The sequence below is a fragment of the Euwallacea similis genome, chromosome 9, assembly GCF_039881205.1.
Source record: "Euwallacea similis isolate ESF13 chromosome 9, ESF131.1, whole genome shotgun sequence".
Lineage (NCBI taxonomy): Eukaryota > Metazoa > Arthropoda > Insecta > Coleoptera > Curculionidae > Euwallacea > Euwallacea similis.
Genome location: NC_089617.1, coordinates 3,207,812 through 3,221,841, shown reverse-complemented (window position 1 = coordinate 3,221,841; position 14,030 = coordinate 3,207,812). Strand labels below are relative to the sequence as shown.

General features: G+C 35.3%; 2 protein-coding genes and 3 non-coding genes across 7 annotated transcripts in view; 4 read left to right on the top strand and 1 right to left on the bottom strand.

The window, feature by feature from the left end:
• Positions 1-747: 747 nt before the first annotated feature.
• On the bottom strand, positions 748-8,700 carry SMC1 (structural maintenance of chromosomes 1). 2 transcript variants are annotated; one of them, XM_066392959.1, is made up of 21 exons: positions 8,496-8,700; positions 8,295-8,428; positions 7,067-7,187; positions 6,677-6,788; positions 6,171-6,319; positions 5,779-5,947; positions 5,539-5,714; positions 5,224-5,332; positions 5,014-5,163; positions 4,603-4,847; positions 4,254-4,467; positions 3,972-4,202; positions 3,779-3,922; positions 3,605-3,727; positions 3,302-3,433; positions 3,065-3,248; positions 2,348-2,790; positions 2,177-2,295; positions 1,754-2,115; positions 1,305-1,624; positions 748-1,040 (listed from the first exon to the last, which is right to left on the bottom strand). In XM_066392959.1, exons 2-21 carry the CDS (start codon positions 8,404-8,406, stop codon positions 975-977), a joined length of 3,681 nt encoding a protein of 1,226 aa, XP_066249056.1. In that variant the 5' UTR covers positions 8,407-8,428; positions 8,496-8,700; the 3' UTR covers positions 748-974. The 2 variants fall into 2 exon arrangements, with proteins under 2 accessions (XP_066249056.1, XP_066249055.1); XM_066392958.1 differs by lacking the exon at positions 8,496-8,700 and having other exon boundaries at positions 8,295-8,446.
• A 375-nt stretch (positions 8,701-9,075) lies between these two features.
• The window catches only part of LOC136411134 (tRNA N(3)-methylcytidine methyltransferase METTL6), a 192,083-nt gene continuing 187,128 nt past the window's right edge, over positions 9,076-14,030 (top strand). The window contains exons 1-7 of one of the 2 annotated variants that reach the window (XM_066393586.1): positions 9,076-10,095; positions 10,547-10,608; positions 11,033-11,092; positions 11,405-11,473; positions 11,919-11,971; positions 12,444-12,480; positions 12,976-13,911. In XM_066393586.1, coding sequence (XP_066249683.1) covers positions 9,250-10,050 — 801 coding nt within the window. In that variant the 5' untranslated portion in view covers positions 9,076-9,249 and the 3' untranslated portion in view covers positions 10,051-10,095; positions 10,547-10,608; positions 11,033-11,092; ... (2 more) ...; positions 12,444-12,480; positions 12,976-13,911. Of the gene's footprint in view, positions 10,096-10,546; positions 10,609-11,032; positions 11,093-11,404; positions 11,474-11,918; positions 11,972-12,443; positions 12,481-12,975; positions 13,912-14,030 lie in introns of those variants that run through there. The other variant, XM_066393587.1, reaches the window with a different exon arrangement.
• Positions 10,875-10,961, top strand: LOC136411218 (small nucleolar RNA snR60/Z15/Z230/Z193/J17). Its single transcript, XR_010752314.1, has one exon. It is a non-coding gene; the product is annotated as a small nucleolar RNA snR60/Z15/Z230/Z193/J17 (small nucleolar RNA).
• Positions 11,771-11,861, top strand: LOC136411217 (small nucleolar RNA snR60/Z15/Z230/Z193/J17). Its single transcript, XR_010752313.1, has one exon. It is a non-coding gene; the product is annotated as a small nucleolar RNA snR60/Z15/Z230/Z193/J17 (small nucleolar RNA).
• LOC136411216 (small nucleolar RNA snR60/Z15/Z230/Z193/J17) lies at positions 12,287-12,371 on the top strand. The gene has a single exon (XR_010752312.1). It is a non-coding gene; the product is annotated as a small nucleolar RNA snR60/Z15/Z230/Z193/J17 (small nucleolar RNA).

The window sequence follows — 14,030 nt, the reverse complement described above, 5'->3', positions numbered from 1 at the left end:
CATAATTATTAACATTATTCGCCTTTAACACAACTTACTTAAGTTCATAGCCGTCAATAGCATGGAGGTAAACTTTACATTATCACTCCCCGATCTCGCTGTCGAATGGTTTCAACCATACAAATACTTTGGAAGCTGCTTCAAGGAAAATAGGAATGCAGTTAGGAAGTTAAGGTTTGCATAAAAAATGATAAATCATTCTTCATCAACATCTCTGTTTTGGCGACTTGCACTTGTAAAATACTGGAGACGCTTTAGCTGTGGCTCTATTGTCGCATGCTCCGTATTCCTTAGGTCGACACGGTTAGGAACATTAAAAAAATAATAATATGAAAGTTTGTACACACAGCAAAATAAACTCATTTTCCCGGTTATTTATATTACTCAATTCTTATAGGAAGGATTAAAAAAATTTAAAAACCAAATGCTCAAAAATGGACCTCCGGTCATCAGTTGACCACTAATCAACACAGTAAAACTACAGAAGTTTAAGCAAAAAGGCGATGACATTCAGTTCTTGATTTAATTTTCGTTTTACAGTAGTCTGTAACACGGTGCAGAATTTGACAAAAACAAAGTTTCAAACAGATTTCCACACAAACATCCTGTAGTAATTTTTTTTTTTTATACAGTATCATTCATGAAGAAATCAGCTTCAATTGAGTAAGGAAAAAACAAGAAGGAGAAAGGAAAAATAATGTGGACTGAGAAATAAAATATTTTTATGTATTTAAAACATTTTTATTCCAAAGGGCATGATTTTTATTCACTTACCCCAAAGTTAAAGAAAAATAATAAGTTAATTCACGACACGTAAAAACGAAATAAAATAACACGAAGGGATTTAAACTGAATCCCTAATGATATTAAAAATGCTAAAAATATTTTTCACCAAAGAAAATAGGACTATATGTCATTTACTCAAGGCTAAGATGAACTAGGAATATAATAGAAGATATATAAAACGAATGAAATTAATGATTTATCTCGAACCCCGTTAAATCCATAGTCAAAACTTGACTAATCAAGCAGTCGCCAGGCTGGAAGGAAAAAGAGAAAATTTTGTAAAATGCCGTTAAAACTCTGCATTGTGTAGTGCAAAAACGACAAATGAAAACGTGATATTCCATCGGCAGTATCTGACTACCATCGGCCGCTGGGACCATTTTCAGTATATTGTCAACTTTATCAGATTTGTGGGCTGCCATTTGACATCCAAGACATCGACAATGTCATTGATATCAGGAACCATATTAAATATTTTTCTTTTGTTTGACTATATCAAACAATAAAACCAAACTCACCTGTGGGCAAATACCAATGAGGGCGTCGGCATGAGAAAAGAACTCTTCTTTCAATGATATTACGATGATCTGCAAGGCTTCGGTCTGCTCGGAAATGAATTTGGCCACTTTTCCGATATTAGTGTTATCAAGAGCAGCATCTACTTCATCTAAGACGAAAAATGGTGCTGGTTGGTAGCTGTGTATGGCGAAAAGTAGAGCAAGCGCAGCAACCGTTTTCTCTCCTCCGGACAAGTTGGACATAGGTTGGAACCGTTTTCCTGGCGCTACGCAGTTGTAGTTGATGCCGTCTAAATAGGGCTCTTCTGGGTTTTCCGCGCCTGTTATAAAGGGTTAATAAAATCGTCAATTATTAAGTTTACAACGTAATTACAGCAACATTTTCAATACATCTGTTAACTGCTAACCCCTGATTGTTAATCTTCGAAAACAAAATCTGCACTACTCACCCAAAAATGCTTGTGCTGACTGATTCTGCGCCAAAAGCTTATAAATTGAATCAATTTCCTTCGCCACGTGTTCGAAACAGGCCGTAAACCTCTCATACCTCTGTAACTTAATCTTCTCAAATGCTGCCTTGGCCTTTCGATTCTGCTTTCTGAAATTTTCGAACTCTTCGTTGGTGGAGAGCAGCTTCCCCTGGGCAATTTCCAACTTCTCCAACGCCTTCATATTTGGCGCTTGAATAGACTGCAACGTATCTTGAAGCGATTGGATGCTTTTCAGCAGCTTGTTTTCTCTTTTCTTAATCTCATCTCTTTCTTCTAAATCTTTTAGGTCATCCGATAACATGCTGTAGTCAATTTGAATTCTGGAGATATGAAAAATTCACAATGAGAATATTGAAGACTTGCAGTTACGTTAAAACTTACCTAGCTTCACGTTCATACTGCTGAGAAGTACTACTGGTATCGCTAGATGACTGGGATTGGTCAGCGGCTACAATATCCTCCATGTTGCCCACCAACATTGGCAACGCCACATCATCCATCTAAAAGAAATTAAACATCCAGAAAACACTTGGAAGAAAGCCTCACACTTACTTTGCAATGAAGCAAGATAGCATGCCTGTCACTCTTCAAGCTCTCAATTTTCGATTCAATCGACACGATGGCCTTTTGAATGGTCTGAACGTCCTTATTAGCAGCTCCCACTTCCCTGCGCGCTTTCCCCAATTCCTCGTCTACTTCCTCCACTTCCTTCTTCTTAGACATCTTCTGTGCCTTGAGTTCGTCCAAGTTCTTCAATTCCTTATCAATTTCATCCCTCTGTTTCGCTTCCTGTTTCTTGGCGGTTTCCAGTTTTTCTTCCTCATCACTCACAGTACGTTCCCAACGACTCACGTTGCTTTGCGTGTCGCGACTTCTCTCAAACTCCAAGTTACTGGTTATGCGATTTATTTGTTTCTGAAATTCGAAGCGTTTTTGCTTACGTTCTTCTTGAGCGCGCAGCTCACGGTCCTCGTACTGTCTGATGTTCTTGACGCCTAAAAATAAAAATAATTTTTAATTTTAACAAGATTACTCGTTGTTCTCCGTATTTCTTTGCATTTGGCAACATTTTCGTCGATAAATAAAATCATCGTTAAGTCGAAAAAAAAAGTGACAATGTCGCCATAAGTTAAAATAATTTTATTTACCTAAAGATGAAAGGAAACTTCAATTATTAGATTGTTAGAATTTTTTGTAGTGTAAAAATCGTATAAAAGCAAGCTCGAATCTTCCTGATTTCCCCGATGAAATTGAACAGGTATCACTTACCAATCTCAGCGCAAAAATCTGAGAAAACATCGTCCTCCACGGTGTTCATGCGCAGTTTAATTTCCTCGATTTTCTGCTCGCGATCATGCATACCCTTCTCAATCGCTTCGATTTCGGGACCGTAGCGCTTCATTTCTTCATCCAGAGTGGCGACTTCTCTTTCAATAGATTTGATTTGCCTTTTCTAAAATTCATTTCAGTTTATTATTCAATTGGCGCAATTTTGTTCACACTCACCGTGTTTTCCATATCTCCTTTGGCGTATCTCAGTCTGGTTTCGAGACCTCTAATTTGAGAATCGACAGTGCTCATTTCGGATTCTTTTCGAGATTTTTTCATAGCTTCTCGTAGCTCATCTGTGAGTTTTTCCTGTTAAATGAAAAAAGTTTATTGAAAAATTAACCTCACGTCAGAGTCGGTGATATAACAACGATTAGGCAAATTACGCCCATCGAATTTTGCTGGGGGTTACATCTTTTCCATGTAGTTACTATTACTGTTACAAAAGTCGACACTATACATTTTTTCAAGTTTCCTTACCTTTTGTGCTTTTAGCTGAGACACGTGCTTCTCGTCCCACCTCTTAGCCTTACGGGCCAAGTCAACACTGCCTCCGGAGATGATTCCAGATTTCTGATAATAAGTACCGTCAAGAGCTACAGCCTAAAATATTGCTTTTAATATTAAAAATCTTAAATGCTTTTGTCCACATACGTCGTATCTTCCACCAAGTTCATAAGCGACTTTGCTGGCATCCTCAGGACTCTCACACACTAAGGCGTTATTAGTGGCGAACATCACGGCATTTGCTATATCCGGAGGATCGAACTGAAGAACATCGTAGACAAGGCGAACTCCCTAAAATTCAAACCGTTGAACAGGAAAGTAAAATTGTTCGGAATCTCACTTTAGGATCCGTAATGTTCCTTAGCCTCTCTTTGACAGGTTTTGTTTGCAAATACGTCAACGGAAGGAAGGTTTCAGGATCCAAAAACTGCTCTTTCAAGTACTTAATACATTGTCGGCCTGTGTGTTCATTGTCCACCACAATTGCTTCCATGTACTTGCCCAGTACTTTGGTAATGGCCACATTGAATTTTTTATGGATGGGTTGGCACATGTTGATCATACGATCATACTGAAATATCCGTTATACTATACCTCAAAACGGCAAGGTAAACAAACTTACCACTCCGGGGTAATTGGCCTTGAAACGATCCACAATTTCCTGCTTTTTTTTGCGTCTGGAGTCCTCGTGCTTGTCGGTTCTAGCGTCGCCGAGTTGCTCCATAACTTCATCCATTTGCTTTTGAATCTCACCAACTCTGTCTTTGGAGAAGCCCACATCTGACTGTAAATCGTTCAACAACTTCTTTTGGTCATGCAAAGCCTGCTCACTCGTACTGGAAATAAAGAAAAATTCTAGCATGTTTCGAAACAAACGAAAAATTTAACACATTTTTAGCACGCCATTTCATGCGTTACCATAAGGGAGTTGACAATATCTGTCAAAACATCAAACATAAAGTTCAACTTACCGAATATGCTCCGCTAACTTCTCAATTCTTTTCTCCATCTCCTCTTTTTCATGAGTCTTTTGGGAATGCTTGTTTTCGGCATTGGTACGTTTGCTGGACACATTATCTAGTCTATCTTGGTCAGCCTTCTGCTCCCTATTGACAGAGTCCAGTTCTTGCATGTACCTGGCTGATCTTTTGGCCACTTCCTCCTTTAGTCTGTGGTATTCGCGTACCTGGGCGTCTTCCAAATGCACGTCACGGCCCTGTTTAGATAAGAACGGCGTAAGTATAGGGCTTTTCAATTTCCATCAAAATTATAATAATTAAAGTTTCTTTAGTTGAAATTTTACTAATTTTACGTGATATAATTTTAACCAAGCTAAACCAAAATACTTATATCCACTCACTTCAGATAAAAGCAATTCTTACTTGACTCTGAGATTCACCAGCAATTTGTTCTTCATATTCCGCTTTCGCCTTTTCAACTTCTCCGAGTTCTGCTTCCAATTTGCTAATATCGTTCATGTGTGCGTCGTTAGCCTTCTTGGCTTGCTCCAAAGTTTTGTACGCTCCGTCGACCTACAACAGATACATGATTCCCTTGGTAAATCTATCACTACAGAATCCAAGCTTAGTTACCTTCTTTTGGACGTGCGTTACTTTCTCTTTAGCTTTAATGAACATAGGTTTCTTTTTAGAAACCTCTACTTCGGCTTCGCGAATGTGTTGTTCGATAGTAGCCAATTCTCTGTAATTCAAAAATCACTTACCCCACTAGATTATGAAAATTAGAAGTACGAAAAAATTTCAAGCATTCAAAGATGAATTTACGAAGCAAAAATATTATATTGTTCTCTTGTTTTGTAATTCATTCTGATAGGGTTCAGGTAAATCTGGATGGGCCACAAAACTAGCAAGTTAAAACTATTGTTGCTCATATTCATCTAACCAAACCTGTTTAATTTTCCATGCTCCTTCTTCCTCTCTTTAAGAATTTCCTCCAACTTTTCCTTCTTCTTTTCAGCTTTCTCCAACTCTTTCTGTTTGGATTTAAGTTCCTGTTCCCGAATCTTCATGGCGCGTTCATTATGGAAAGCTTTAAACAACTGATGTTCGACCAATTTTTCGTTCTAATACAACCAAAAGATAATTTAATTTACAAGAAATTCTCAAAAAACTTTATAAAGAACTCACTAAGTCGTCTTTAAACCGGGAGTACTTGTCCGCTTCTTCCTTTTCCATGCGAGCTTCCTTTCGTTCCGCATTGATACCCTTCTTCTTCTGAAGGGCGAAATTCATTTCTTCTTGTGCCTTTTGTTGCTGAACTTTAAGCCTCTCATATTCTTCTTTTAGAGTGCCAGAGCTAAAATATATATATATATATATACCTGTGGTTCTTTAAAAAAAAAAACTGAAAAACAGAAAAACGTGTGTCCAAAAATAATAGAAACGTTCAGTCATTTGCTGAGAAAATATTCAAATAATCTAAACAAAATTTGGAAATTCGGGGTAAAACAACATCCGAAATTCAAAGATGATGGCGATATTGCCAATTATAGTAAATAGAGAGGCTAGAACAGATTTACCCACTGATTTCCTCGAATAGTGCGGTCATTTCTTTCGGATTTTTCATGGCAATTGATTCAACAGCGCCTTGAAATACTAAAAAGTTCTTTGCTTTCACGTTGATCTTTAGCTTTTCTAGTTCGGCGAGGTATTCATTTGCAGCAACAACCTGTAGAATAATATGAACAGGCACAATAGTCACAAGAAAACTGAGTCAAACACAATACATCAAATAACTTTAAGGCTCAATTTTACAGATTTATCCATACTATAGAACTTGATTTTTGCACAATTAAAAAAAGAATGTTCCTGCAAATTTGTGTAGTCCTATCATGAAACAGGTTATACTTTATGTGCCTGCTTAAACCATGTTACAAATCTTAAATAACATTGTTCTGTAAAGCACAAAACTCCTTGCTAACAAATTTAATTAATAGTTTATGAGGATTTAACAATTTACAAAATTCACTCACACACTTCAATTGCAGTCTTAATATGATATATTATAGTTGAAATGTGGACTTACAGATCCGTTGATCCTGAATTCAGAAGATGAACCTTGGACTGATCTTTGAAATGCCATTTCCCTCTCTGAATCTTCAGAATCATCCAGAATGAATACTGCAGTGACAGATGCACTATAAAGTATATTCAGTTGGAAAATACATTAATATCCTCACAGTTAATATTTTTATTGTTGTTGTCTTATTGTTATATATAAAAGGCAATCATTAAAAAAAAACTTCAAGGAGGCATTGAAATATTAGAGGCATGTCTTGTATAAACTCATGTCTTATCTATTGTCAATGGTAGATGTTTCTACTACCAGATTTCTTTTATGTCCACCCATTATGGTTCAAAATTTTAAGTAAAGGTATATCAAAATATAGTGCAAATCTTAAGCTAATATATTTACCTTCTTGACACAGGTCGGTTAATGGCAGCTCCATGGATTAAATCACTCAGCCTTTTTACTCTTAAACTTTGGGTCTTTTCACCCATAACAAAACTGATAGCATCCATAAAGTTGGATTTGCCTGTAAGAACAAAATAATTTGATGGTGTATGAAATAATTACTACAATGACTAAGAAATTTATACAGGAAGAATTTTCTTTGATGTTCAGTACTGACAGGGTTTTTGAAAATAGCAGAAATAAAGAAGTGTTTAAATAAATTAGCTTTCCCACTTAAAGCATCAATGGTTTTTTAAAACATCTACAACTACTGGGCAACACAATAATTACTAGCTAAACATTTATTATGTACAGGGGGTCCCACTAAGATGTTGCGTAGGGAATGAGCCATATTTTTCCAAGGCAACTAAGATATTTCAGAGTATTATTAGCAAACAATAAAAAAATCGTAAATTATGGAAAAACCGTTAATTTTAGGCATAGGGATCCCTAATTGAAATCGATTCAGAATTAAATTTAGAATCCAGACATGTAAAAATATACAGGGTGTCTCATTTAAAATAATCGACTTTCTGCTTTCAAAGTTCTTCAAATGCGACATTTTTTTTGGGCACCTTGTATAATATTTATAAAAACTTTTCCTGCCAACCTAATCTATTATGTCTGGTTAACATGTTGACAAAGTTTCATAAAGCCAACTTTGATAACAGCTAAGAATTTTACATTTTAATGGAATGGTGTTTTGGCAATTTTTTTCTTTTAAATCAAAATATCTCAATAACGGTTAGGTTTAGGTGTAGGAAAATTTAATAGTTATTTGATCAGTTTAATGCCTGGAATCTAACAGTGCAAAAATATACATAGTGTTCCATTTGAAATAAAGAAGTTTCATATTGCACAAGCTTTATGCTGAACCCTGTATAAACGAAAATATTTTTAGTTTGTAGTGTTGAAAAAATAAGGTCTATTTTGTCTTTACACTTTTTCTCTAAGCTTAATTGTTATTCAGTTATCCTCTGAGAACAACTTAGTGGGACACCCTATATAGTAATCCATATTATTCCAATGAAAAAAAAATCAGAGCAGAAAAGATAATTCTCTAAATTCTTATATGACACTTATTTCTTAACTAATATGCTTGATATTATAGGTTCAAGAAATCACCAAAAAATAATTTCTAGTACTTCTTATCTTACGAGTCTTCAACAAATAGTAGTTAAATGCATACCTGATCCATTAGGGCCAATAACTGCATTGAAAGGCTTCAGTGGTCCTATGATGCGACGTCCCTTATATGACTTGAAGTTCTCCACTTCTATGTGTTTTAATCGGGGACCCATTCTTACTTAAATTAAGGCGGATCTATGAAAACAGGAACATACTCTTTAAATAAAGATAGTACTGCGGTAATATTTTTCTGCCAACTTACCCGCCTTGTAGACAGAGTTTGTTTGGTCAACTTTCTCTACCTTCTGAGAAAGAGTTTCACTTCACGGGATTATTAATTGATCATCATAAGTATAAATACTACAGGAAGAAAATCATGGGGCTTCGCTGGGTAAATTATAAACAAAAGAAAATCAATCATCAAAACAAATCAAGAAGTCGTTGGTTGGTTACATATAGTTTCCAAACCAAATTCCAACCTACTTTTTCAATGGAAATTCCACAGACAAAAGTCAATCGACCAGAGAATTCCGTAGTACTCAGAAGAGCATCTAGAGCGGTTAGGGTAATCCCAGTGAAATATTGCAAAAATTGAAAAATCACAAAAATTTAAAAATTACTTATGATTAATTAAGATGGCAATACCTAAAAATTCAGGTAGTTTCGATGTTATTTTCCGGTGCAATAAAAAACAACCAGAGTTGCCCTAATCTCTACAACGATGAGATAGATTATAACGTCACTTATCACTATCAAAAATATTTCTAATTAAGGTTAGGTTGACTGTTGACGTTTACATTCGTTTGTGGGCATTTACCGTTCGCTCCTTTCTTAAACAGTATTCGTCACGTTCTTATAAGCGTAAGGTCTTCAATTTTCAATAATCTCCGCAATCCCAACAATTTCCATCTCTAAACCACTCTCAATTGTAAGGAATTGTGCCGTTTCTTCATATTTTGTTAATAGTTTTAGTAAAATCTTCTATTTATTCCTGCAAATAAGCGTAATTAGTTTCAATGTCGGACATAATTGAAGAGTTCCACACCGCAAAGGAACTGTCTCCCCAAGAAACCACGCTGTTGAAATCCCAAAATTCCCGCCTGGTGCGTGAGTACAAAGCAAATTTATTAGAAGTACAAGCCAGTAAATATTGGGACCAATTTTACAAGCGAAATGAGAGGCGTTTTTTTCGAGACCGACACTGGACCACACGTGAGTTTGTCGAGCTTCTTGGTGATAATGTCGAGCACAAAACCCTCTTTGAAGTGGGCTGTGGGGTTGGAAACTTCATTTTCCCTCTTATAGAGGAAAATTTGAAGCTGCAGATATTTGCCTGTGATCTATCTCCCAGGGCTGTAGGTCTTGTAAAGTCTCACCCTTTATATGATCCTTCAAGAATAACAGTGTTTCCTTGTGACATAACATCAAATGAGGTTTTTTCTCATATACAGGAAAACTCCCTTGATATTGTCACCCTTATTTTTGTCCTCTCTGCAATTCATCCAGAGAAGTACTTGCAAACCTTGAAATCCATACGTAAACTTCTCAAACCTGGAGGGTTTTTACTTTTTCGAGATTATGGCCTATATGACATGGCCCAAATAAGGTTTAAAGCAGGAAGCAAGATCTCTGACAATTTCTACATGAGACAGGATGGTACCAGGAGTTATTTCTTTTCCCTTGAGTGTATTAAAGATATTTTTGAAAACGCTGGGTTTCGGATTATCGTTAATTCATATATTAACCGCAGAACCGTGAATAAGAAGGAAAATATTGATGTTCTAAGAGTTTTCATTCAGGTTAAGGCAGTAAAATAAATACTGTTTATTGCAAATGTAGCTGCGTGGCAAAGTGGAAGTGAGGTAAGATTTTGGTATTCTTGAGTATGTTGTCTTTAAGTCAAAACCTGCTATGTGGATTTTATCTTTATTTTACGTTAAGTTGATACAAAAATTTTTATTTAACAAAAAAACTGTATAAATGTCACCCATTATCTCTTTCATAGATTATGTAAATTGTTGTTCTTACCTATTGGCCACCTTCGTCATTTATATATTGACTGTTATCAGTTAACCCTATCGATTACAATACTATTTTCTTGCTGATAACAAAAATCACCAACTGTAAAGTGAACTTAAGTACAGATTCATGCTCTGATGCTTTATAATTACTTATGATGATTATTTTACCACAAAAATGATTTACTTTTGATTATATCTAAACATGCACTACCATCTGAGAAATGAAAAGCACTAAAAATCATGACCTATAATTAACCACAGAAAATACAAAATGTTCTCTTTTTGTTTCAAGGGATTAATCATCTATAAAGAAAGGAGACACATTTCTGGCTGGAACCTGAAGAGAATAACTTGGTAAATATGGTTTTCATTAAAGTATATATGTTAATTGGGATTGTAGATTATGAAAATGTATTAATGATGTAAATTATGAGACATTATGTACACCATTAACAATATTCACTTGGGTGCAGGGTGGTCACATTTTGAGTGTTCAAACAGAAAACCCACATTTTTTATCCCAACAAAGTTAAACTAGTGTGTAGCTAAAATTTTAAGAAATGTTTACTGCGAAAAAACGCATTTTGACATAACTGGTTCTGAGTTATAATTTTTGTTACATTAATCATTTAATGATGACAGCATAGTTCAGATGACTATCCTGATTACACTTCACAATTGTCTTTCACCCCTATCTGATTTTTACCAAAAAGTTCATTAACTGAAAGTTCTTCAGACAAGGCTTAAGTTACTAATGTAGCTGTTTTTTCTTTTCCAGAAGTTCCATTTATTTTCCGTTTCCAGAAGTCGCATCCACGAGATCTTTTAGCTTTACAAAGTAAGTGTTATTTGCTCCCTTTAGTTCTTAGACAAATTATGTATTATCTCAGTTATTCCAAGTTCTATTTTTGTAAATGTATAAAAGATAGTTTTGATTGAACCGCTGAAAGTGAGAGCGCTAAAGTGACCTACTATCTTAGTCTGCATTCAATGCATTGATTTGATATTCATGATGATTGTTATCACCACAAATGAAGTTTCTTTGATTATACTTCACAACATGCACTACCATCTGATGAGTGTAAATTATTTTAGTACTGAATGCCATAACCACATATTTGATATTAATACTCCTTATCTTTATTAATAGAGAACGAAAGGACGTCGAACGTCCTCTGATTTTGGATTGTATTAAGTGGTTTTACATAAAAATGTGATGGTAAGTAAGAGCTATTTAGTTTTGCTATAATATTGCCTCTTTGATATAATATTTCATCTGTTCAGTATAATTTTTAATGTAATTTACTTTTATAACAATACTTGAAACACATGTGTTCATGGGAAAAATATTCTACTTAACATTTCGGAAAATCAAAAGTCTCTGTATCGTACACGTTTGCTTAACGAACTCTACTTCGTATTGTTTATTCAACTGTATTTTGTGTGCGGTAAAGCATCTCTTTGTGTACTTATTAGGTAAATAAGGGCTCAAAGTTTATTATTCAGTAATAATTAAATTCTTCACCTGATGACTGCATAGTTCAGATGAATGTTGTGATTAAACTTTGTCATTGTCTTTCGCTCCTATCTGATTTTAAGTGAATTTAATTAATAACTAATTTATATAATAATTATTAATTAAATAGTTTGTTTTCTAATTTCAGACCATCCCGTTTCCACTTGTTGCAAAGTTTGGCTTCTCACATCTATAGTAATGGTAAGTATGTCTAATAGTACAATTAATTATGATTTGTAAAGAATATGCAAATCTTTGCCTGAAGATAATTTCTATCACGATCAAATAACATTTTCTATTGGTGAAATTAATGCAGAACAAATGTATTGTCATATTATTTCATGACAGTCAAGTAGATAGGAAAATGAATACGTTGTTTTTGCTTTAGTTTTTTGAATAGAAGAAGCTGAAAGCCTAAAATTTGACAGTTATTCAGAATAATCGTTGGTTGTCAAAGTCACTACCAGTGTGTTTCATTGACTATATTGAATAAGTTTTCGTCTGTACCTAGGAATACTGTATTTTATGATGACTGCATAGTTCAAATGAGCATTGTGATTACACCTATAGCATCGTCTTTCGCTCCTATCTGACCATTTAAAAGTATTACTTATAAGCTTCCTCAGTAAGATGTAGGGCAGACTTTGATTTTCGATTTTATGTTTTATTTCAGATCTTGAGTAGAGTTCCTAAAATGCGAAAAAATAATGGTGAGTACAGCTGCATGATAAGTAAAATGTACTGTTAAATGCTAAATTAAAGTGATGGTTGGGAGCAATGTCACTGCCGAAATCCTATGTATGTCTTTCTATCGACAGCGATGTTGCTCTTGATCGCCATTTTTAATGTGACATTCTAATGGTTTTTAATCTGTCAACTATTCTGGAAACAACGAAATAGTATCCATACGTAGGGTATATCTTAAAGTCGTTGGAAAGTTGCGATATCATACATTTATTGTCAAAAAAGCTTCTAACCCGGCAATTTAATGGTATTGGATTGGAAGTCTCATATTGGACAATTATTCAGTACCATTGCTGGATGTAATGTGACTTTAGTCGTCCATAAAAATTATAATATAATCAAAGAGGTGAAATGACCTCGCTGATTATATTGTCTGACACAAATCGGAACCCCAATCGTCCCAAAAAGGGATGACATTTTCATTTTGTTTGTCGAATGTACCGAAAAACGTTTGTTTTCAGATCATCATTCCATGTCCAAGCCATGGCGCGAGTAATTGATGCGGCTTCCGCTGCATATTTCAGTCAGCGCGGCAAACGTCCTGCTTAGTTAAGAAACTCGGGAGAGAGAAGTCTCAATTTACCTCAAAAACTTGATTATTGAGTACTTGATCAAAAGTAAAAAAAAAAGGGAAACGTTCAGCATGGCAAGAGAAATTTGGCAGGGTTCAGTCCTCTACCAGCCCTCCCTCCTGTGGAATATCCTGTATGACTCGGTCCTAGGAATGTTAATGTCTGATAAAGTCACACCCATCGAATATGCAGACGGCATTGTCTTGGCTATATGTGAAGATGAACTATTTGCTGAAACTTACCTTAAAAAAGATCAGAGTTGTCATTCTCAGCACAAAGAGAGACAGGAAAGATACTCATATCTTCTCTATCAACTGGCACAATAGACACCGTCAAAATTTGCACTTTTGCTGGGACGTTCCTTGCTTTTGTGCATTCACGAGTCTGGTAATATTCACAGCACGCGATAGACATCTGCAAAAAACGTCCCAATAAATTATAACAACTCCAACCCATAATGCCGGCAATTGAAAGCTCGTCTACGCAGAAGTGGCAATTGCTCTACGGGGTAATTCAGTGGACTTTCGTATAGGTCGCTCGAATTTGGGGCTTAGTACGGAATATAAAAAAGTATGCACATATGTATTATGCTGAGTATACAAAGAAAAAAGCCCTGATGCAGGCCATATGCGCACATCACACTGTATCCCTCGAGACAATTTAAGTGCTAACAGGCATTCCCCCAATCGACCTCCTCTTAGAGGAAAGATTGAATCTCATCGGCCATCACCAGGTGATGAACCAGGGCCAGGTTTTTATTTGTATCGAAAATTAAAGTGATTCGTTGGTATTTCTGATATAGTAACCCCCTCTAGCTAGGTTCCTTTTTAAAGAAGACTACAATTATGTATACGAATCTGAAATATTTCTTTAATAAATAAGATTGAATTCGATTTCTTTATTTGGTATAAGTTTGTCTCATTTTTTTTTTATTTTGTTAGTGT

What these genes read in the sequence shown, in the direction of transcription:
- SMC1 (XM_066392959.1), bottom strand. Translation starts at nt 8,406, where the DNA reads ATGGGTCCCCGATTAAAACACATAGAAGTGGAGAACTTCAAGTCATAT. An exon ending in AACCGACCTGTGTCAAGAAG is followed by an intron (nt 6,789 to 7,066) that starts GTAAATATATTA and finishes TATACTTTATAG; the next exon opens with TGCATCTGTCACTGCAGTAT. An exon ending in GTCAGCACAAGCATTTTTGG is followed by an intron (nt 1,625 to 1,753) that starts GTGAGTAGTGCA and finishes CCTTTATAACAG; the next exon opens with GCGCGGAAAACCCAGAAGAG.